The sequence below is a fragment of the Phascolarctos cinereus genome, unplaced genomic scaffold (assembly GCF_003287225.1).
Source record: "Phascolarctos cinereus isolate Bilbo 61053 unplaced genomic scaffold, phaCin_HiC Scaffold_3;HRSCAF=262, whole genome shotgun sequence".
Classification (NCBI taxonomy): domain Eukaryota; kingdom Metazoa; phylum Chordata; class Mammalia; order Diprotodontia; family Phascolarctidae; genus Phascolarctos; species Phascolarctos cinereus.
Window position 1 is genome coordinate 100945469 of NW_027555736.1, and position 22928 is coordinate 100968396.

A 22928-nucleotide genomic window follows, 5' to 3' on the forward strand; every position below is an offset into this window, starting at 1 on the left:
TCTGGAAATAATAATTTCCCAAACCCCGCATAACAGAAGGTATGTAATTCAGGCAGGGAAGACAACGGGAAGGACAGTGAGGGAACCAATGGGACACTACTCATTTCCCCAAACCACAAGGAAAGGTCAGCAAAATATTCCCAAGCTTCCAGCCGACCATGACCGCCAGGTGAGGCTCTTGGCTATAAAGGTTTCTCCAAAGCCCCCAACAGTTTCTAATCATAACTAAGTACTTAACCTGTACATCGGGCAGAGCCATCTAAATTCAGAATAACAATGCCCGACCAGGAAGGATCACAATCCCAGCTCGTTTTGACCCGCAAACTGGTAAATGACAGAAAAGGGACGAGAACCCAGGGCTCTTGATTCCCAAGCCAGAGGTTTTTCTCCCCACCACAGAAGCTTCTCAGCCCCATACTCTTGGCCTCCTCGACTCACGTCACCCCCCCTCCCCACCAGCCTCACTTTTTGGTCTTTAGACCCCAACCCTTTCTCTCCAAGTCTGCTCCCCTGGATAGAAGACCTCTCAGGTTACTCCTGGGCCCGGGGATTACAGGATTTCGCTTTCGTACGGGTTTAAGCTACTTCCGCTCCCTCTGGGACTCAACTCCTACACATGGGAATCCATACAATGAAGGCACTCCCCACCCTACATCACAGGAGAGCCCTAGAAGACAAAAGGAATCAAGGAAACCGAGAACACAGCGAGGCAGCAATGACCCTAACGCTACCCACCACCGAACTACAGACCACCCAACCCTCCAACCGCTGCCAACTCAATGCCTGACGTGACGCAGACGCATCCTACTCCCCGCCCAACCGTAACTTTCCTCTTACGACACTTCCTCTTCTTGCGTCTCCAAGGCCTAAGATAGAGGCCGCATCCACTCCGGGAAATCACGCGAATAGTCTGTCGCCTCGCGAGGCGTTAGGAATATCGCGAGATTTCTTTCGCGTCTCCGTCCCCTTCTTCCTCTCTTTCCCTAGCCCGCTCTGCTCTTCCCCTCCCCCTCCCCACCGACCGACACCCTCCTCCTCTCAGCCCCCGGGTCAAGTTGTCGCCGTTGCCGTCGCTGAGGAAGGGAGCCGGTGCTACCGCCGCCGTCGTTGTCTGGCCTCGGTGCCCCACCTTTTGCTGCCGCAGCCGCCTCGGCTCCGGCCCCGGCTCCGGCCTCGGCCCTATAAAAGGTAAACCTCTGGGTAGGCGGCGGCGGGCGGGCGGGAAGAGGCCTAGTCGGGCTAACTGTGGGTCGGGCGGAAACTGAGGCCTGAGCAAGAGGTCTTGGAGGCCTGGCCTGAGGCGGGGCGAGCGCAGCACCAAAGCCGGCCGCTTCTTGTTTTCCGAGGCGGGGAAACGTGGCTCTTTCCCGGGGCTCGGGGAGGCCCGGCCTTGTGATGGTGCTGCTGGTTGTCCGGGAAACCAGGGTCCGTGGGGCCGGAGTTGGGGGGCTGAGGAAGCCGGGGACCCGAGGCGGAGGCGGGAGGGGGGGAAGGAGGGCGATGGGACTCCCAACGGAGGGGAGAACATGGGAAGGGGAAGGGCAGACCTAGAGGGAGGTGGGGGAAGCGTCCCGAGTCCCCGACGCCCTGGGGCAGGAGGAGCCACCGCCGATTCGCGGGGCCTGTAGTCTGGTGTCCTGTGGATCCTCTCCAAAAAGTACTCAAGACTTCCCGTCCCTATCCTCCATAGGTGCCCTGTGATTGTAAGTGAACTAGGTGTGCCTGACGTCTGAGAACTTAGTATTGGGAGGAGGCCCCGCCTCTGAATCTGTGTCTGTTGCAATTAATTCGTCCCATTTTGTATTTAAGTTATTTATGTGTACCGCCACTTAAACGTACGCTTCATTAGGCTGTATGGACCATTTGTTATTTCTTACTGTCTTTTACCAGCCTTTGGGCTTTTGTTTTGCACGTAGCGTGAGCCTAACACAAGCCAAAAGATACTTTTCAAGCACCACACTTTTCTACTTGTAAAGCTCAGGTTTGGCTGCTGGAGGAGATAGAAATACTTTGCTCCAGCTGTCAGTTTACCCCGTTTGTTTGTTTTTTCCTCCTTGGGAAAGACTTTTATGCATAGATTACGGTAGAACAAAGAAAGAAATGATAAATACAGATTGAAGCCCGGCCTATGGGGACATAGAGGTCTCATCCTCTTTTGGGAGGGAATGAGATCAGGAAAGGCTTATAGAAGAGATGGCATTTTGAATCTAGTCTTGAAGGATTTTGAGAAGTGTGAGCATAGGGGAGCCAGCATTCATTCCAAATTCCCAAAGATCTGCTATTAGGCAAATATAAATAAATGTTTGTTAGATTTTTTTGGTTTTAAGCCCCAGATGCCTTTGAATATTTTCATTTTCATGCTGCTTTGTGTACCTAATTTTTGATGTAAGATCAGGGATATAAGGCAATTTGAACTTTTATTAGAAATTTACTGTTTGAGGTGTTGTGCTAGATTGTAGTGATACAAACACAGAAACAATATCTACCTACACAGCTAAGCTTAACATATGTCAGACTATAATGGGGCAAAGGAGAAATTCAGACAAGGTGCTTTCATGCTTTACCTGTTGTCAGAAAAGATTTTTCTTCAAATCTTGCCCCAACATGTGCCACATGACTATGAGCACAAGTCATTTTACCTCTCTGAGCCTCAATTTTCCCATCTTTAAAATGAGGTTAAGTATCTCTTAATTCACAGGACTGTTATATGCAAATATACACACACATAGACATATATACACTCACATAAAATATACATAGAGCATAGCATAAATGTAAGCTATTACAATTTGGGGGGGGACACACATAGACATATATATACTTACATAAAATGTACATAGAGCATAGTATAAATGTAAGCTATTACAATTTGTGCGGGGAGAGAACACTTCTGGTTTGGGGGAGTATCATCACATAATACTTTATAGAGTAAATAGTACATTTGCTAAAACCTTGAAATGTGAGGATTCTAACTTGTAGAAATAAGGGGGGTAACACATTCTGGGTATGAGGAAAGGCCTATATGAATGCAATACAGTGAGAGATTAATGTCTGCCTTCCAGGATCAGGGAACAACTAGTAGACCAGTTTGTGTAACAGGGAGCAATATAAAATAAGACTAAAAAAGTAGTTTAGAGCTAGGTGATGGGAGTTTGTATTGTATCCTAGAGGCCTTCTAGATATTTTTTCAGCAGGGGAGTGATATGATCAAAAGCTGGGTACGTGTTGTAGGTGAATGATGTCTGCTTTGGAGTAGAGGTGTTAGGTAAAGCCTTAATGCAAACCATAGTCCCTCAGATTTGAAAGAGAACATAGAGATTGAGTCTGATCTTATTTTTACAGATGAGGAAACTGAGACTCAGAGGACTTTGTATTTGCCCAGTGTTTTGTAGTGATAAATTGGCAGTACTAGAAGCAAGTTGCCTATCTTCTGATCTTTTCCCAGTTTTTGGTTTCCCTTTCCTTAAAAAATAAAGGTGGGGATAATCTCAAGTATATTAAGAAATTAAGAATAAGGGATTGATAGTAATTATTTTGAGGCACTGGGAAACTTGGAGGAAATCATTTTTTAAAGCTGATTGTGACTTTTTTTGTATTCTTGGTTCAGTACTTCCATTTTAATATTTTTTTCCCCCTTTCTTGAAGATGTCTGAAGATCTAGCAAAGCAGCTGGCTAGCTACAAGGCTCAGCTTCAGCAAGTTGAGGCAGCATTATCTGGGAATGGAGAAAATGAAGACTTGCTAAAATTGAAAAAAGATTTGCAGGTGAGTATGGTGGACACCAGAAAATATTGCTTGAAAAACTGTACTCCTAATTCTAATTTCTACATAGTTATACTTTTTACTGGAGGCATAGACACATCAGAAAATACCAACACAAAACAGCTGGTTCTTGAAGAATGTTTGCATAGTTAAGGTTGCTGTACAGTTTGATGGAATTGCATAAAGTCAAAATGAGGAACTCTTACAAAGTTTTTAAATGGTTTCATTCATAGTAGTTATTTTTTAAAAAGGAATCATAAGATCTGACAGAAAAATTGTGGGTTTGCAAAATTCTAAGAACTCTTGAGAAAGGTGCACATTTTAAAAAATGGTGATATTTGGGTTTGTTCTTTAGGAAATAAATTAATATTGAGTTAATCAGTATACACCTAGGAATGAAGTTCAAAGGGATTGTCACAAAGACTGAACTAGTCGCATGTTGGAAATTTAAAACTAGAAATTTTTTTAATGGATGAAGGGAAAAAATTAATTTAGGGTAAATTTTAGTTTTAAGCCCTATGGAATAGTATTTTTTCCCCTCAAAGCTTCTTCCTTTTTTGTTACTTCATTGAAAGTAGCAATGTATCTTTTCAGGGTTTTTTTCTGAACAGCAAATGTTACACTTTTGAACTTAAAGGTTAGAGTTTACAATATACACATTTGCCATATACAGATTACAAATTACAAAATGCTGTGTTGTTAGCAGTCTAAATTTTTTGAATAATAACAAATCATGATGTATTTCAAATTATAGTTTAGATAGTTTTTTGTAAATCTCTAATCTTTAGTTAGCCTATCAAGTTATTACCCATAGCTTTTTTTATAAATTGCATTTTAAGAATGCTAAGAAGATAGTTTACTGCTTAGATGTGTACTTGTAATTTGAATTGCAGTTATGAAATTTTGGCATTCATTTTAAAGGGTAAGCTTATTTAAAAGAACGAGTTTTCACATTTCAAGTGACTGTCATCTTTGAGTTTTATGGTTTGTTTAGAGTAGGGTTTAAATTTTTTCTATTCACAACCCCTTCAGTGCTTCTGTACCCAGTATGGGGTCATGACCCACAGTTTAAGAAGGGCTGAACTTTACAAATATATTTAGACTGAAGTTACTTCCTCCCTGAATCACACACAGAGCTTTAAACAGTTGTCCGTATGCTTCTAGCTATCACTCACTATCAGCTTCAGCTCTCTAACAAAACCAATTCATATAAAATCCTACAGACTATTCCTGGTATTATTCTCAACATGGATATAAAAATTAAACTTGTTGTTCTAAACATGTTCCATAGTGTGAGTTCTTAAAGAATTTGTCCAAGATGCTATGTTTCCTTACAGTAAATTCTAAATATAGACATATGTAAATGAACTTTTAAAGTTAAAAGTACTATGCCTTTACAGAAAAAGTTTAAGTAATTTGACCTAATTTATTTAAAAGTCAGATTTGCACATTTTTTGGAAGAGGGAAAGTGCAGAGACTGGAGAAGCTATATAAGCAAATCCTTTTTCTACCTCCCCTGCATTTTCATATCTATCTATATCTGTGATGCCCCATATAACATATAGGCATGTATCATTATTAAAGATGAAACTGGTATACTGACTAACCAAGTGTTTATCTTGTGAAGTCTATTTAGTTAAAATATTATCAGTAATTCATAGTTTCTCCTGCCTCCCCAATATGTCATTTTGTCAGAACGTTCCTTATTTATTTTTGAAAATAAGGAAATTAATAGGTATGGCATTAAAATCAGTATGCCTAAAGTTAGTGCCTACCATTGAATAATGAATAAACATTTTAAAAGATCCCTGTTAGAAACTTTGAAGAAGATGAAATGTTGCAAGGTTGGCTTTGGTATAATGCTATCCTTAGAAGTTCATCCTGTGGGATAGTGTTATAGGCAAGAACCTTCTTTTTAATGAGATCCTTCCTGTACTGCCATGAAAAATGCTCTTTAACAGAATCCAAGGCAAAACTGCCTTATGCCAGTGTCATTTGTACTAATTTTAGATACCCAGCAACCCAGCCTTGTAATCTTTTTATTGTAAAATGAACACTACTACCATTAATTTAAAATACTCATATAAGAGACCCAAGTTCTAGGTCCTCCTACAGCCATGTTATTATAAATTCTATTCTCCTAAAAATTAGAGCAGTATGGTGTTTTCTTTTTTTGCCCCCAGCTTTGTAACATGTAAAAAATGTCACATTACTGCAAAATACAGGCCCATTATAAACAAAACAATTGTTCAAAGATGAATTTTATCTTTTAAGACGAAAGGTTCTGAGAAATATATGGATTTGTTCTTCTCTTTGAAACTACACAATGAGAGTTTATATTGCAGCCTTTAGTATTTCATTATGCCCTTAACAGTTGGTCTAAAGAAATCTGTTTAAATTGAGTTCTTCTTCTTTGAGTTTTTGGCCTTCTCATTTTTCGCATTTATGTATTCAAGCCATTTCACAGCTTCCGCTTTTTTTTTCTTTTACTGAACTCAACCTGGTTTTTAATTTTCTGCCATCCATCCATTTGACGCTTTGTCACATGAGATGCCTTTTTCTACATTTCTTTTAATGTCTTGGCTTTCTTCTTGCCATTGAATTTTCTCTATTTGTCCTTTAAGTGCTGTCTTTTATGGCCAGCAAAATTACTCAGCAGACAGCAGATTAATCTTTTGTAAGTCATACTTTGCATTCTCTTTTCCCTTCAAATAAAGTGGGTATAGAAACTTCTAGGTTTGCTGCCCAGTAAGTCTATGGATATTCACAGAAATAGTCTATATATTAAGCTGTTTTGCTAAATAAACTGGTTCTAAAGGAGGCAGGGGTCAAGTCACCTGTCTCATATATTACAGTGGCTCTCTGCATCCCCGAAACGCCTTCCTTCAGTAAGCACAGTGCTTGGGTGCACCCCCTTTGACCTGCTGATATGTATATCACAACTCCTGATGCTTCCTGGAATTGCCGATTACTGTAACTGCTGCCCATCTGTCAATGAAGGAGCAGTTTCAGAACTCAGACTTGGGGGAGGAAAAGTTAATTAATGGTATGTACCTTCAAGAACTCCCTCATATGTAAAATACTTTATTTCTAATACCTTGGTCCACATGCACAATTGGGGAAAACATTTAGAAGCGTGTGTGAAGTAAGGATTCAAATATTGGCAAACTTAAAAAGGCACTAGGTAAACCTTTTTTTGGGGGGAAACAATCTTCATGTAGAATTTTTATCATTTCAGAGCTGTGCTCGGTGAATTTTGATTTCTCTTAACAGTTACAGCTTTTCAGAGCCTCTCTTTATTGAATATATCTATCTTTATCACAAAATAACCAAAAGATTATTATTCTAAGATGAGGTCACTATACATATACTTTATAAATGTGGGGCATTTAGATTGAGAATTTATTTTTTTTTGCTCTGAGACAACCCAAAAGAGCCAGAAAATAGTATAGTTAATTGATTAGGGAATTAAAAAGGCAATACAAATAGGTTTCCTGGGTTCTATTCCTAGTACTTAAGTGGCTGGCTTTGAAGAATATGCTAGTTCACTTAATTAAATTATATAAATAACTGATTCACTAAATCAGGTACATAACAAATTTGTAAACTTTGCTATATCCACAGAAAGCTATATTATTATTAAAAGCTATTTGCATAGCTGCTTGGCAACAGAGAGAATTTCATTAGTATAACTACACTGGACTTTTAGCTTTTGTTTTTCTTTTAGTGAAGGCATCTGATTCTTTGTTTTATGCTCAAGATTTTTACCTTTCTCCAAGGGTTTGATGTTACTTTTGTGTAGACTCAAATATGAGTCTGTCAGGAAAAGCCAGGAAGATTTGGAAACTTGAGATACAAAGTAATATTTAGGCTTTTTGGCCATTCGGTAAAAACTACCATAATCAACTAGTAGGAGCCAGAAGAACCTCAGTACTGATGTGACTTTCCTTATTTCTCACCCCTCAAGATAACATTTAAAACAGTATTTATACATGGCATTGGAACAGATTGTTAATGTGCACACTTGCTAGAACTATTTGTGTTCTGATGCTTTATAGTTAGTTAAGCAGTGTTTTGAAAACTAAAAATTAGGTAAGTTGATGCAGAGTAGTTTTGTTCATCTGGGAAATCTAACAGATAGTTATAAAAATGCATCTGTCCACAGTATTTTTTTAATATGCTGGAAGTTTTTTAATACTAATATCTAATCAAGTGTCAGCCTGAAGTAGCAGAGCAACTATTAACGAATGTTTGCTCATCTATTACCTGGTTGCTTTTAAACCCCACCTAATACCTTTTTATGGTTCTATGCTAAATTGCATGGCTATTATGGTACTGAAATACCTTAAGTTGTTTTGGAAAATGTCATTTGCTTATCCTTCCTGGGCAAGTAGGAGAGATTGCTGGTTTTATTTGCTATTGATGTAACTTCATGGATATTCTGGTAAAAAATTTAGCGTGTGTTGGCATGTTTTTGGTATTAATAAGGCTGCTTCAAGTGCTCTTTAGCCATTTTGTTTTTTTTGCAGAAGGGGAGATGGGGGGGAGATGGATGTCAAGCTCCAGTTCCAATTCAGCCAGTACTATTACCTTGTAACCTCTTTTAAATAGGACAGTCACATTAAAAGACATGCCAATTACATTTCCCTTTTGAATGGTTTGACCCTATTTCTGTTCCTTAGGAAACAGTGATCTACGAAAATAGCCACTTCTAATATGCTATATAAAATATGCTATTTTACATAGGTATAAGCTTAAGCATAGCCCGTTTTCATTAATATTTGTAGTTAATGGGGTTTTCAAAGTTTGATATGTCTCTTGTGTTTCTTCTGATTGAAAATTGTTGATAGTACTAATCAAAAAAGTAATGATGTGTTATATCACTTTTGCTTTTCCCTTTAGGAAGTTATAGAACTAACCAAAGATCTTCTTTCAACCCAACCTTCGGAAACCCTTGCAAGTTCAGACAGTTTTGCTTCTGCTCAGCCCACTCACTCCTGGAAAGTAGGGGACAAATGTATGGCAGTCTGGAGTGAAGATGGACAGTAAGTGTAGAAACAAACTTCTCTAACTGTAACATGAATTATTACAATACAATGGTAAGAGATTTTCATTCAGTTTGAGCTACCCCACTTGAATCACTCTCTCTAGCTAATTTTATTCTTGGTAGATAATAGTAAGTGAACATTTTCAACTTTATATTTTCTTATAAGGAGAGGGATGGTTCATGTTAACTTGACTGTTTAATAAGATAGCCCAAGCGACTTTTACCCTAGATTGTAGTTTTAAACTTAATGTATAGTGTTATTGAGGGGAGTAGTAGACCATCCCAGACTACTCTGAAGTATGTGCTGTTTATATGTACCAGTTGATTATGGAAGATTTATTTTAGCTTCCTTATATAATAGCTGAGAGACTACAGTATAGATCTTATAAGGTTGAGTACCAAACCTTTACTCACCTGCTTACAGCCATGATATCTTTACAGGTGTTATGAAGCAGAGATTGAGGAGATAGATGAAGAAAATGGGACCGCTGCCATCACATTTGCTGGTTATGGTAATGCTGAAGTCACACCTCTACTCAATTTGAAGCCGGTGGAAGAAGGAAGGAAGGCAAAGGAGGACAGTGGAAATAAGCCCATGTCAAAGTAAGTGACTAAATGATGATTTGTGACATATGAACTTAGGTTGTATTTTCTCCATTTGAGTTCTTTTATGCCATCTGCAGTCAGACTGCCTGTGGTTGAGGCAAAAAAAAATTGTATCTGTTAACACATTTACCATTGGCCTGATAATTGGGTAGAAAATCTTTTCAAATCAATTGGAGTTAATTTTACCTAAATGATATATTTACATTATTTACATAACATGTTTCTACAAAGTTTTAAATTTTAAGTCATAAGAGTTTACTATAACAACAAAAAGTGTGACAATTTGATTTGTCACTTTGTCATTTTGATTCCTAACTATAAATGAAAGCTTTTTATTCTGATTTACCAGTGCCAGTGCTGGATTTCATAGAATTAAAAATTTCTCAAGTAGGAATGTTCTCATAAGTCATCTATTTCAACCTCTCCTTGAAGCATGAATTCCCACAACAACTTTGAGTGCCTGACATATTTGGGCATTTAATTACTGTTTGAATTTAATCCTTGACAAGTGATGGTAATCTAGATTTTGCTTGATGACCTCTAGTGCCAAGAGGTTTTCCTAGCCATCCCATTTCCTTTGGTTGGCTTTAATTGTTAGGAAGTTATTTCACATATCAAAACAAATTCTTCCATATAGCTTCTACCCATTAGTCCCAGTTTTTCCCCTCCTCTGGGGCCAGGCAGAGAGCAGAACTAGGGAATGAACATTACAAATTTAACTGAGAACAAGTTTTGTACATCAGCAGATTTGGGGCATCATACCGTCTTGGAGCCATTTTAAGTAAATCTTGGTGAAGCATCACAGCCTTTATTACCGTATAGTTGATTTTATCATTTTATCTCACCATTGTAATAGTCATGCTTGATCATAACTATGTTCCTGTTTTCAGTGCTTATTCTGTCCCTTCTCAGTCTGAAGTTCAGGCTATAGTTGTTCCCTTATTTCTTTACTGACTTGCATTCTTTAATTAGTGAAAAATCTAATGTCTAAATAACAATTACTATAAGAAACTTTTGTATTTCTGACCCTATTCAAAGTAAAAGAAATCTACATAATAGTTACCTTGCTGACGTATCTATAAATTCAGATTTAAATTGGTTGGCTTTTCTTTGTGATAACAATATCTGGTCATGTAGATGGAGAAATTTTATTGTTTGCTTTTTCTTGCCCTCCATATATTTTGCAGTGATGAGGGTAACATTTCTTGCTAAACTACTTCTATTTGGAAAATGGAAAAGTCTTGGTTGCCAATAAAAAACTAGTACTTTATTCAAATACATAGTAGCAAAAGTTGTATGATCAAGTGAAACGTTTATAATTAGACTCAGTTATTATCAGGTAACTGAGATTATATTTGTGCTGGAGGGTTTCCATGGACACATTTAGCTAAGAAAAGGTTTTAAATTCTTGCTTTTGATTGGTATTGGTTTTAGTGAATTAATAGCTGTTACTTATACACACAGGTGGACTTTTTTTTTCATAGTCACTGACTTCAGAGTTGGCATCTTATTTATCTTATTTCTTTTCACACAGAAAAGAAATGATTGCCCAGCAACGAGAATATAAAAAGAAGAAAGCATTGAAAAAAGCTCAGAGAATAAAAGAACTTGAACAGGAAAGAGAGGACCAGAAGGTGAAATGGCAACAGTTCAACAATAGAGCCTATTCTAAAAACAAAAAAGGCCAGGTTAGTAGGTCCTTTCATTGCGCTTTGTTTTCCAGGGGTGAAGCAGCTATTTTTAAAAGAATATTTGTAGGAAATGAGACAAGATTGTGCAAGAAATATAAATAATAATAATTTTTTTTCTTATTTAACTTTAGTAACTGAAGGATAAATCCCCCTTGAAAATCTCTTTGGGTTAATACTGAATTTTCTGTGGGTGTTATACATGAGTCCAAGACATTTTCCTTCTCTAAAATGTGAAACTTGAAAAATATATTTTGCACAAGGGAGATTTGCTGTACTATATACAACATATGATTAAGCAACAGTGATTTACCTGCTGTAAGACTCTATTGTCTCTCCCAGGTTATAATTATGTCTTCACTTAGTTTCACACTAATACTTTATATCTTTTACTCATACTCAAAAGTATACTTTACTGAATGGAGAAACAGCTATGGTGTAGTAGAAGGCAGTAGTATATTAGACTTGGAGTAGAGATCTGGGTTTACATTCTAGCTATGTGAACATAAATCAGTTTGTCCTGTGAATTGGTAGTCAGAAGATCTGAGTTCATTCTTGCCTCTGCTGCTTATTACATGTGTGACCTCAGGAAATCACTAACCCTGCCTGGGCCTCAGTTTCCTCAACTGTAAAATGGAGGATTTGGACTTGATGGCCTCTGAGGTTCCTTCTAGCTTTAGCTGTATGATAGTATTGATGTGCTTTACCGCTGAGTCTCAGCAGCATGTGTAAAATGAGGACACTGGACTTAAAGGATTACTAAGCTCCCTTCTAACTTAAAATCCTTTGACTGGGAAGAGAACACATAGGAAGTCAAGTATTTCTGCATATCATAGTTGTTACATAGTTCATATACCATCTGTGGGTAGAGGGGCTTTTTTTTTTCCTCTAGAGAAGTTTATTTTGCAGTTATCAAAGAGCAGAGTAACTCGGAATTTAAACTTTAGATAGCTGGTCAACATTAAATTCACAGTCATGATTCTAGCTAGTATAAAATAAGACTTTTTTAACCGAGTTTAGGATTTGAATTTGCCAAAATAAAATTGAATAACAACTTATGAGGACTTAGCTAATATTTTTTGAAGAAAGAATTATTTCCCCCATGCCTATGGCATGTTTAACATTTGCTTCTTTGTGTCTTCTGCCTGAAAATTTTTCTTTCCCTAGCTTTGACATTAGTGCTTGGTTTTCATAATTGGTAAGGTTTTTTTAAAAAATATATTTTATAGCCTAAATGTATATAGTATTTTAAGTTTAAGAATTAAATTTTCCCCAAGGCTAATCAGGAATTTTTTTTATTATTATTTTCTTAGGTAAAAAGGAGCATTTTTGCCTCACCTGAGAGCGTAACTGGCAAAGTTGGAGTAGGAACTTGTGGAATTGCTGATAAACCCATGACACAGTATCAAGATACCTCTAAATACAATGTCAGGCATTTGATGCCTCAGTAATCAGAGAAACTGGTGGATTTCATCTCTGCAGGGCTTTACATTTACGTTTTTATCCTTATATTTTTCTAAAGGTAAATTATTTGTTAGATAGTAAGGAAGAGACCATTGTCATCATTATCTGACTTCAAACAATAGAATGAGACTTGAAGAAATTACATTTGATAACTGCTTTTCAGTTGACTTTCTTCATTACTACCATTTCCCCCAGAATTTATCCTGTAATGCAACTTTTGTAGACAGATGCTGCCTAAATTCAGCACCTAGATGAAGTGTTTACCTTCCAGATATTAGACTTTGCCACATACCTAAGAGTTGTACCCTTTCCAAGTCATAACTTGGAACTTTCAGATGCTTTGAATTTGCCACGTGTTCCAGCAGCCTTTGGAGCTTCATGGTAAATCACCATCCTGCCGAGCAAATTTGTTCTTTCCAACTTGTTCTAATTTCAGTTTATACCCTAATTGTTGTCATCAGATTATGCTTAGATACAGGTCCATTTGTGGGTGGCAGAATTTGTTGTGAAGTTTTTCCCTCCAATAACTTCTTGAGTCTCTAGCCTTTTTTGGAATGACTTCAGTCCTCTTACACTTTTCATTGAGACTTTATTTTGTGTGAGAAACCATGTTGAAGACCAGCTACCTTTTATAAGTTTTGTACCTGTTTGCTTTTCTCCTCTGTTGACTTTCACTTCTGGTAGTGGTGCCACCTTTGGATGTGTAATGTTTATATGAGAAAAAAAAAAGCTAATGTATAGCCCTGTATACAATGTAGATATTATTTTTGTAAAGACTAAGGCTGAATTAATGAACAAGAGTACTCTGAATGTTTTCACCATTAAATTCTACTGTATTTCTTGTGCATTAATCTGACCATAATTTCCTTGTATATTATGTTCATGTAGCTGAGTTTGTAATTTTTGTTAACTAGATCAGGTTGTCAGCATTCATTGATGCAAGTGACCATCACAATTACCTGAGTTGCATTCAGTTCAAACTAATATATGCAACTGATAGTTTAGAATGACATGCATAGAAAAAGGTACTTCCTATTAATGGAAGATGGTGATTTTTATGACAAATGTGTTAATTTCAGTTTTGTATGTTTAACTTTTATTAAATAAAGTGTTTTTAAAATCTCTAGCATGTATGTAGAAAAGAAGAAAAGTCATGGGCTCTCAGACTCATTCTAGTAATTAAGACTGAATATGACAAATACATTTTAGCTACAGAAGAGAGATTTTGATGCCTGATGAGGACAGTAGTTGTTTTTTAATAAAAATGGGAATCTTCCTTATAAATTCTATTTTTTAGAAAGAAACAGTGGGGTTTGGGGGAGGAAAGGACATAGGTGATTTAATGAATTTTTGTTGAGGATTCATGAGACAGCAGAATAGGAGGGGAAAATGGCAAAAAGCATGTTTCAGTTTTATAAACATTTTGCTATCAGCAGATGACAACTGCCCCCCTGAATGAGTTAATATGTCACTATGGGCAAGTCATGCAGGACATATGAACTAGAAAGAAAGTTGAGATGGAAAATTCCAAAGAGCTTAAACATAGAAGGCACAAACTTGGTTAGAGAAGGGATGAATTAGCAAGAAAGCCTTTGTATTCCAAACAAAACTGCAGTAACTACTGTTTCTTCTTATCTTTCTCTTTCACCATGTAAATGGTGGGAGTGTGCCTTATGGATGTTGTGTATGATTATGACTAAATCCTTTTTTTAAGCCATAGGGTTTAAGAGAAATGTGTAGTTTTGCCTAATCAAAATGGTTTCTGAGTGGAATGATGTTTGTGTGTTTGCTTTGAAAATGGTTTATACCATGTGTTTCTGTAGAGGTATTATGTCATTTGAAGCCTCTGAAGACTCCTGGGTCCTTCCCAGGATTCTTCCTATCACACTCTAGATCCTCCTTTCTTGCTCTGTACCCCTTATGGAAGAAGTTTTGGTTATATGAATATATACATACATGGTTAAAGAAGGATAAAAATTTAAAGAAGTAACAATGAAATCTTTCTCAAAAGCAGATGTGATCAAACATTCCACCTTCCTTTATATACACATGTATGTGACTGTGAGAGATTCTGTGGCGTGTTCTCATAATAGTGTTCCCTTAAATATCTGTATTACCAGGCTTGACTTTTTTTAGCATTTGAGAGATGATTTTTTTATTAGAACTGAACTAATAATATCATTTTGTAGTAGGTATTGTATATCTGTCTGTATCCCCGGACTATGCAAAGCTCAGGATCCTTACATTGTAAAGCCAGACCTGAAAAAGGCAGAGAGGAAATAGAAATAGAAACAAAAGCCACTCTTGGAGATGGGAAATTTTGTTATCAGATCGTTTGTAGCCTTTTATCTTTATTGCAACAGAAATGAATGCAGATAACCAGGGATACCTAAGGAGATTGATCCTCTCTCTAGAGTGAGGGGTTAATCCTTGGGTGACAGCCCCAGCCCCAAAAGGGGCTTCAGTGTTTCTTCCCTCATTTGGTGCTGTGTTGTGAGTGAAACTTAAGTTCTGCATCAAGTAGCCAACTGTTGTACAGATCCTTGTGGTTCCTTTCTCAAAGCAGGTCAAGTTCTGAGCTAAAAAATTGTAATGAGAGAGAACACAACCAATTCATCTGCTTTTTTTGTCTTTGTCAATCCTTTGGAGACTGCCATGTACTACTATGAGGCAGCTGTGTGGCACAATGGATAGGGCACTGCAACTTATAAAGGGCCTGTAGTTGGGAGGATCTTAGCTCAAATCTAGCCTCAGACATGCACCCAGTGACCTGGGTAAGTCACTTAACCACTGTTTGCCTCAGTTTCCTCATATCATGGGGGGATAATCATAGCGCCTATCTCAGGCTTGTTGTGAAGATCAAATGAGGTAATATTTGTAAAGCAGGTTCTTAATAAATGCTAGTCCCCTTCCCCTTCTGTAGTTGTATCCTAAGGTATGTGTATTCTATGGCATCTGGTATATGGGACCCACTTTAGTCATTTTTACTGTCAGATCTAGGGACCTGGTTGGAGGCAAGAGGATCATAGGATCATAAACGTAGAACTGAAGGCAACCTCAGAGGATATCTAGTCCAAACTCTTCATTTTACAGATAATGAAACAAGCCCAGAGAAGTAGAAGTGGTTTGCCCAAGGTCATACTGTATTCAGAGGTGGGATTTGAACCCAAGTCCTGATTTCACAGCCACACTGGATGAACTGTATGAGATGACATCAGTAGGAGCAGCAGTGCCAGCACCAGTGCTACCTCACTTCTTAATCTGCACCAAACTTTTGCCAGTGCAAACCTTGAGTAGGGAACTGCTCTTTCCCTTTAGGTCATTCAAACCCCATTCCTCATCCTCATTGTTCCATTCTTCCTATTCCCCATCAATCCATCCCCCATAATGTCCTGCCCCAAGGCTAACCACTTCTTTCACTGTGCTCTCTAGAATGCCTGTTCCATAGGTAACAAATTTGCTTTCATCTTGAATCTTTTCATTCTCTTCTATCTAGCTCTCACTGAGACCTGATTCACTCCCTGGCCACCCTTTCTGGCATTGACCATTTCCCCCCATTGTTGAAATATTCTTTGCTTCCCATTGCCACATCTGGTTCTCCTAACACCATCATTCAATAACCTCTCCTTTAAGGTTCACTCAATCTATATTTGGGGCAGCTGGGATAGAATGCCAGATGTGTCAGAAAGACTCATCTTCCTGGTTTCAAATCTGGCCTCAGCTGCTTACTAGCTGTGTGACCGTGGGAGTCACTTAACTTTGTTTGCCTCCATCCCTCATCTGTAAAATAAGTTGGAGAAGGAAAAGGAAAACTAGTATCTTTGCCCCAAAAAACCCCAAATGGGGTCAGTGAAGAGTTAGACATGATTGAAAAACAACTGAACAATCTATATCTGCCAACCAATCAAAATCCTTGTAGCTATTGTCTATTGTGACCTCCAGGATACTCCCTTTCCGCAATGAGTTTAGTGCCTGGTTCACAATCTTTCCTTCCTAACCCCCGCCCTTATACTATGGGACTTCAGTATACATGTGGATACTAACTCAAACACCCTAACCTCTCAATTCCTCAACTTACTCATTTCCCACAACCTATGACATTCCACCTTAGCCACACAGATAGTTAAACCCTTGATCCTGCCACCACTCACATGTACCAATTCAACATTCATGAGCTCAAATTCTCTTAACCTGATTATAATATATTGGCATTCCATCTCTCCCCTGCCTTCTTCATCCACACTGTGACATGACTTCAATGAGAGAACCTCTCAGTTCTCTTCTAGGCGATCGCCCTTGAAAAGATTCAAGATGAAAGCTACCTTCTCCTTCCCCAATCTTGATCCCTTGGTGAATTCTACTCTACACTGTCCTCTTGAGTCCCCTGCCTCTTCCTGTCACCAATCTTTTCCTGCCAAGCCTCAGCCTTGGATCACTCCCACCATCCACTGCTTTCCCTCACATACATGTGCTATTGGATGAAGTTTTGAGAAAAATCACAAAACTGCTGAATGGATCCACTAAAATTATGTTACATAATGTCAATTGGGCCTTTCACTGCTTCACTCCCTAATTAATTCAGTGTCTCAGTCACCATAGTGGTTCTTCCAATCTTTTCATCTCTTCTTAAGTCTCCTGTAACTCCTGTTTCCCTTCAGCTGAGAACCTTGTTTCATATTTTACTGAAAAAATTAAGGCCATTTACTGAGAGCACTCTCTTCCTTCTCCTCTCACAGCACCCAGATGCCTTCTGTCACTCTTTTCCTTTACCCCTCCTGCACAGGATGAGATGGTCTTCCTTTCTAAAGCTAACCTCTCTACATATAAGAGTGATCCTGTTTCATTTGTTTTCTCCAGGAGATTGTCACCTCTATCACACTCTCACTTATCTTCAATCTCTCTGTCAACTGGCTGCATCCCTACTGCTTGCAAACATGCCTGTTTTCCCCCATCCTCAAAAAACTCTGACTTGATCCATCTATTCCTGCTATTGTCCCACATCTCTCATTTTTTTGTGGTTAAACTTGAAAAGGCCATCTACAATTAGGTGCCTCCACTTTTTCCCCTCTCACTTAAAACTTTACGGTCCAGTGTCTGACCTCACCATTCAATAAAAACCATTCTCTCCAAAGTCAACTGACCTTATATTAATTGCCAAATCTAATGGCCTTTTCCTCAGTCATCATCCTTGACCGCTTCAGCCTTTGATGCTGTCAGTTATGCTCTCTCTCCTTGATACTGTCTTCTAAATTTTCCTTATCTGGATGCCCCCCCCCCTTTTTTTGGCTAGGCAATGGGGTTAAGTGATTTGCCTAGGGTCACACAGTCAAGTGTCTGAGGCTAGATTTGAACTCAGGTCCTCCTGACCCCAGAGCCGGGTGCCCTATCCACTGTGCCACCTGACTGCTCCTCTGATCTGTTTTCAATCTCGAGTGGATTTTTCTCCATGTTAGCCCACAAACTTTGTCCTGGACCCTCTTCCCTTCTCCCTCTATACAGTTTCCCTTGGTGATCTCTTCAGTTCCCATGGATTCATTTAGAGTCTCTATGCATATGATTCTCAAATCCAGCCCTAACCTGTCTCCTGACCTCCAATATCACTTCTTCAATGCCTGTTGAGCATCTTGAACTGTTTATCCTGTAAACATCTTAAACTCAATATATTCAAACCTGAACTCTGTGTTTTTCCCCAGTCCCTCTTCTCTAACTTTGCTTTTGTTATTGTGGGTACCAACATCTTCCTAGTCCTACTCACAACCTAGGCATGGCATCTTGGGCTTTCACTCTCATCCCTTATATCCAGTCTGGTGGCAATGCCTATCAAGCTTACCTTTGCAACAGCTCTGTCATATCCCCTTCTCTCTTCTGATGGGGCCACCACCCTGGTGCAGACCTTCATCACCTCACACTTGGACTGTTGCAATAGCCTGCTGGTTGGTCTGCCTGCCACAAGTCTCTTCCACACTTCAGTCATTTGTCCATATAGCTGCCAAAGGGATCACCTTTAGAATCAAATATAAAATCTTCCTTTTGGCATTCAAAGCCCTTCATAACCTCCTACCCCAAATCCTTTCCAGTCTTATACCTTACCCCCCAATATATACTCAGCGATCCAGTGACCCTGTCCTCTGTGCTGTTCCTTGAACAAAAGATGGCATCTCCCAATTCCAGGCATTTTGATTGTCCCCAATACATGGAATGCTCTTCCTATTCATCTCCACTTCCTGGCTTCCCTGGCTTCCTTCATGTTCCTAATAAAAGCCTATCTTCTTTGGGAGACCTTTCCCAATCCCTCTTAATTCTAGTGCCTTCCCTCTGCTGATTATTTCATATTTATTCTGTATATAGCTTGTTTATATGTAATTATTTGCATGTTGTCCCTCCCATTCAGTTGTGAGCTCCTAGAAGACAGAGACCATCTTTTGCCTTTGTATCCTCAGCACTTAAAACAGTGCTTGGCACATAAAAGTTTATTGATTTAATAAATATTTATTGACTGACTTTTTCATCCTTTTCCCAGACCCTCACCCATCTTCATCACTTTGTTTACTTGTTTTACATTCTCTTCTGCCTACATCCTTTTTTTGCTACTTTAACTTTTTTTTTTTTTAGGCAATTGGGTTTGAGTGACTTGCCCAGGGTCACACAGCTAGTAAGTGTCAAGTGTTTGGTCTGAGGCTGGATTTGAACTTGGGTCCTCCCGACTTTAGGGCCAGTGCTCTATCCACTGCACCACCTAGCTTCCCCTTGCCTGCGTTCTTAAGAGGTGTCCTATGAGTACAAGGACCATAGTTATAATTTAAATATTTCGCCCCATTTGAAAATCATAAAACATGCAGTTTATCATGTGTCCTGATTTCTGTTCAGAAAGGATGCTTACCATGCCCTTTAAGGAAGTTGAGGAATGAACAAAACATGAATTCAGAAGGGAGAGAGTCTCTTGATGCTCATTTCTTTCTTTTCAGCTATTGTCAAACAAGATCATTCTTCCTTCCTCCCCTCAAATTCTGCACAAGCTTTGGATGAATTTCCACATCTAGTTGTTCACATCCATCCTCTATGACTGGGAAGGAAAGCTCCTATGATGCTTAGCTCTCTTTTCGTGTTCTCAATAAGTTTAAAATGAAGTCGGGGTTTAAAAGGAATGAAAGTTTTGGTCTTCTAGAATGCCTTTGTTAAGTAGGAGGTCTATCATTTAATAAAAATTTCCGAGAAGCATGGGAAGACTTCTATGAACTGAGGCAGAAGCAAACAGAACTAAGAAAACAACATACGTGATCGTAATAATATAAATGACTACTAAGAGAAGCTGAAAGCTGTATAATTTTAGTGACTTGGCAATGGCAAAGAGATAAAATGCACTTCCCTCTTTGCTAGGATGAGGGTGATGAATATAGGATATTGCATGTGCTATCAGATGCAGTTGTGTCATTTTGCTAACCTGCCATTCTTTGTTAAAAAGGGAAGGTTCATTGGGTGGTAGTAATTGGGGGCAGCATATCCAAAAATGACTGATGTAAAAAGCAGTTTGAGAACCATCTCCTAAAGTGAATTTAAAAAAAAAACTTGTAAGGGTAAAAGTATATTACAAATTAGGTTAACTGAAATTAATTCCAGAAAAAACAAAATCAAATTTTTCTTAATTTGAGCAGTAAGGACCTAGGTTTTAATGTGATCATGGGTAATCAGTTTCCTCTCGGCCTCTTTTGTCTGTAAAATGAGAGGCTGTACTTGATAAGCTCAAAGATCCTCTTCAGCTCTAAATCTATGATCTTAAGACTAGATTCAATTCAATAGGTATTCAGTGACAGTAACATGCAAGCATGTTCAAAGTGGGAGCAACGGCCTACAAAAATGGCAAATCATAGTCCCTTTCCCTCATTTGAGAGCTGCAAGCATAAAGTAGAATGTCAGTGTTGGTATAGTTTTAAAAGTACATTATTAAGAGTCAGAGAGCTGCTGGAATCTTAGATCTGCTACTTGGTTGTCTGACCATTGGCAGGTCACAACCTCTACCCCAGTTTGCCTACCTGTAAAATTGGGGATCGTTTGGATTTATTTAGCTAGCTGGTGCAGATGGTCCTAAGTATTCTGTCTCTAAATTATATTACTAATGTCCTATGAAGGTAATGATTTGTAAAAAGGAAAGGTACAAAGTGCTCTAAGAAAATCTGAGAAGGGAAAAAGAATGTCTCTGAAGGATCAGTGAAGCCATGGAGGAAGAGTGGCACCCAAGTTTATCTTGGAATGAAGAGGCTTTTCTGCAGTTGAATGTGTGGAAGAAGTACATTACAGGCATGAAAGATGGCTTGCAAAAAGCATAAATGGCAGTGTTATTTAACGTAAGGCCAGTAAAGTGCTTGAATTGCACTATGAAGCCTTGAGCTTTGATACTTCGAATAGAAATGTTAATATCACTTTGATGATAGCTGATTAGAAAAAGTCTTGGAACCATCACTGAGCTTGTTTTGTTTACTTCTCCAATATTTTGTTCTTCATGTGTCTTGGTCAAGAAATATATATTTATTTGTATGCATACATGCATCAAATTAGCTGGACTACTTAGAATGTTTTACTTCTTTTAATGTTCAGATCAGGAAAAAAGAATCTGACAATTTAATTTATGATAAGTCTAGAATTACCTGGCCACTATTCTATATTGATGTTTATAAATGAACATAAGAAAACACTGGAATAGTGCATCTGAATGTCTTTTCCACTTTCTATTTAAAAATTCATTCTTCAAAAAGTACAGGATAAAATTAGGGAACAGCTACATTTACATAGTACTTTAAGGTCTACACCACTTTTCAAAATTCATTTGATCTCATTTGATCCTCACAACAAACCAATGAGATAGGTACTATTATCCCCATTTTACAGATAATGAAACAGATGTGTTAAGTGACTTGTCTGTAGTCACACAGTTAGTGAGCACCTGAGACAGGATCTTCCTGACTGCAAGCCCAAGATCAGTCTTCCTGACTTCAGACCCAGTACTTTATCCTATGTGCCATCTAGCTGTCCTCCACTGGGGCTTAGAGATTGTACTATTCTACCAGGTCCTAGGAAGAATCATGTCTAGACTCAGGAATCTTCAGAATCTTTCAGAGATCCAAAGGAAACAAAGGATTGACAAGCCAAGACAGACTGAGAATCAAAAGCAGAGGGGACCAACTCCGGACCCTTTTCAGAGAAGTCCCCCTGGGACTGGAGGGTCCCATTCTCTATCTGTTATACCACCTAGCTGCCATGGTTGTATAAAATAAGTCTGAAACATAAGTTAGCGTCATACTAGGAGGGCATTAAATGTCAGGACAAATTTTGTGTTTTATCCTACAGGTAGTAGAGAGCTGAAGTTTTCATGTAGGGAGATAGCAACAGAACTATTCATTAGATTATTTTGGCAGTTGTGGGAAGGAGCCTGGAGAGAAACCAATTAAGAGGCTATTATTAGGGTTATCCAGGTGAGAAGTGATAAGGGTTTGAATTAAGGCCTTGACATAAGTGGAGGGAGAATGGATAGCAGAAGAGAATGCACAGGAGAAATATTGTGGAGATAGGATTTCACAACCATTTGGATGAGGAAGAAGAAAATCCAAGATGAATCAGGTTTTGAGTTTGGGTGACTGAGAAGATAGTGAGTGGTTTCTTTAACAAAAATAGGGAAGCTGAACATGAAGGTTTCAGGGCATGAGAAAGATAAGTTCAATTTAGTACATGTGAAATTGAGGTGCTGGGTGACTGCCAGGTGAAGATGTCCAGGAGGCAGTTGGAAATGTAAAAATGAGGTGGTGAGATAAGGGCTGGATACATAGATTTAGGTGTCTGCATAGATTGTAAGCTCCTTGAGGGCAGGGATTGTCTTTTGCCCCTTTTTCTATCCACTGTGCAGTACCTGGCACACAGTAGGTGCTTAGTAAATGTTTATTGATTGACAAAGTAATTGAGTTTGTTAAATTTTTTTTGTTTTTCCTTTAAATCTCAATTGAAATGTCATCTCTATAAAACCTTCCTTTAACCCTCTGATAACAGCCATCCCTCTAGGACAAACAGCACTTTTGTTATGTATTGTAGGTAGCAGGCACTTACTGTTTATTGAATTTAAATTATACACTATTATTGTGTATTTTAGTTATCCAGATAGGCTTTATTAAATAATAGAGCTCCAATTTACAAGAGAACCCTAGAAGAGCAAAACTGTTTCATCCCTTCTAACTCTGACTTAATAGCCTATAAGCTCTATGAGGACAGGATTAATGTCTTAACAAAATTTTGTCTCTTTCCCAGTACCCAGCACACTATTTTTAATGCAGTAGGTACTTAATAAATGTGCGCTGAATTTAAGCAAATTGAATAGA

General features: G+C 38.4%; 2 protein-coding genes across 4 annotated transcripts in view; one reads left to right on the plus strand and one right to left on the minus strand.

The window, feature by feature from the left end:
- LOC144456287 (uncharacterized) overlaps positions 1 to 1681 on the minus strand; it is a 24126-nt gene extending 22445 nt beyond the window's left edge. The window contains exon 1 of the mRNA XM_078151061.1: positions 1130 to 1681. Within this exon, the coding sequence (XP_078007187.1) occupies positions 1130 to 1528 (399 nt within the window). The 5' untranslated portion in view covers positions 1529 to 1681. The remainder of the gene's footprint in view (positions 1 to 1129) is intronic.
- Positions 1099 to 13693, plus strand: SMNDC1 (survival motor neuron domain containing 1). Of its 3 annotated transcripts, none has more exons than XM_020987999.2 (6): positions 1099 to 1188; positions 3646 to 3765; positions 8665 to 8807; positions 9251 to 9412; positions 10950 to 11103; positions 12417 to 13693. In XM_020987999.2, the coding sequence occupies exons 2-6, from the start codon at positions 3646 to 3648 to the stop codon at positions 12552 to 12554; spliced, it is 717 nt and encodes a 238-aa protein (XP_020843658.1). In that variant the 5' UTR covers positions 1099 to 1188; the 3' UTR covers positions 12555 to 13693. The 3 variants fall into 3 exon arrangements, with proteins under 3 accessions (XP_020843658.1, XP_020843659.1, XP_020843660.1); XM_020988000.2 differs by lacking the exon at positions 1099 to 1188 and adding an exon at positions 1634 to 1703; XM_020988001.2 differs by lacking the exon at positions 1099 to 1188 and adding an exon at positions 6618 to 6808 and having other exon boundaries at positions 3676 to 3765.
- Positions 13694 to 22928: the final 9235 nt, after the last annotated feature.

What these genes read in the sequence shown, in the direction of transcription:
- SMNDC1 (XM_020987999.2), top strand. Translation starts at nt 3,646, where the DNA reads ATGTCTGAAGATCTAGCAAAGCAGCTGGCTAGCTACAAGGCTCAGCTT. An exon ending in GTCTGGAGTGAAGATGGACA is followed by an intron (nt 8,808 to 9,250) that starts GTAAGTGTAGAA and finishes ATATCTTTACAG; the next exon opens with GTGTTATGAAGCAGAGATTG. An exon ending in CTAAAAACAAAAAAGGCCAG is followed by an intron (nt 11,104 to 12,416) that starts GTTAGTAGGTCC and finishes TTATTTTCTTAG; the next exon opens with GTAAAAAGGAGCATTTTTGC.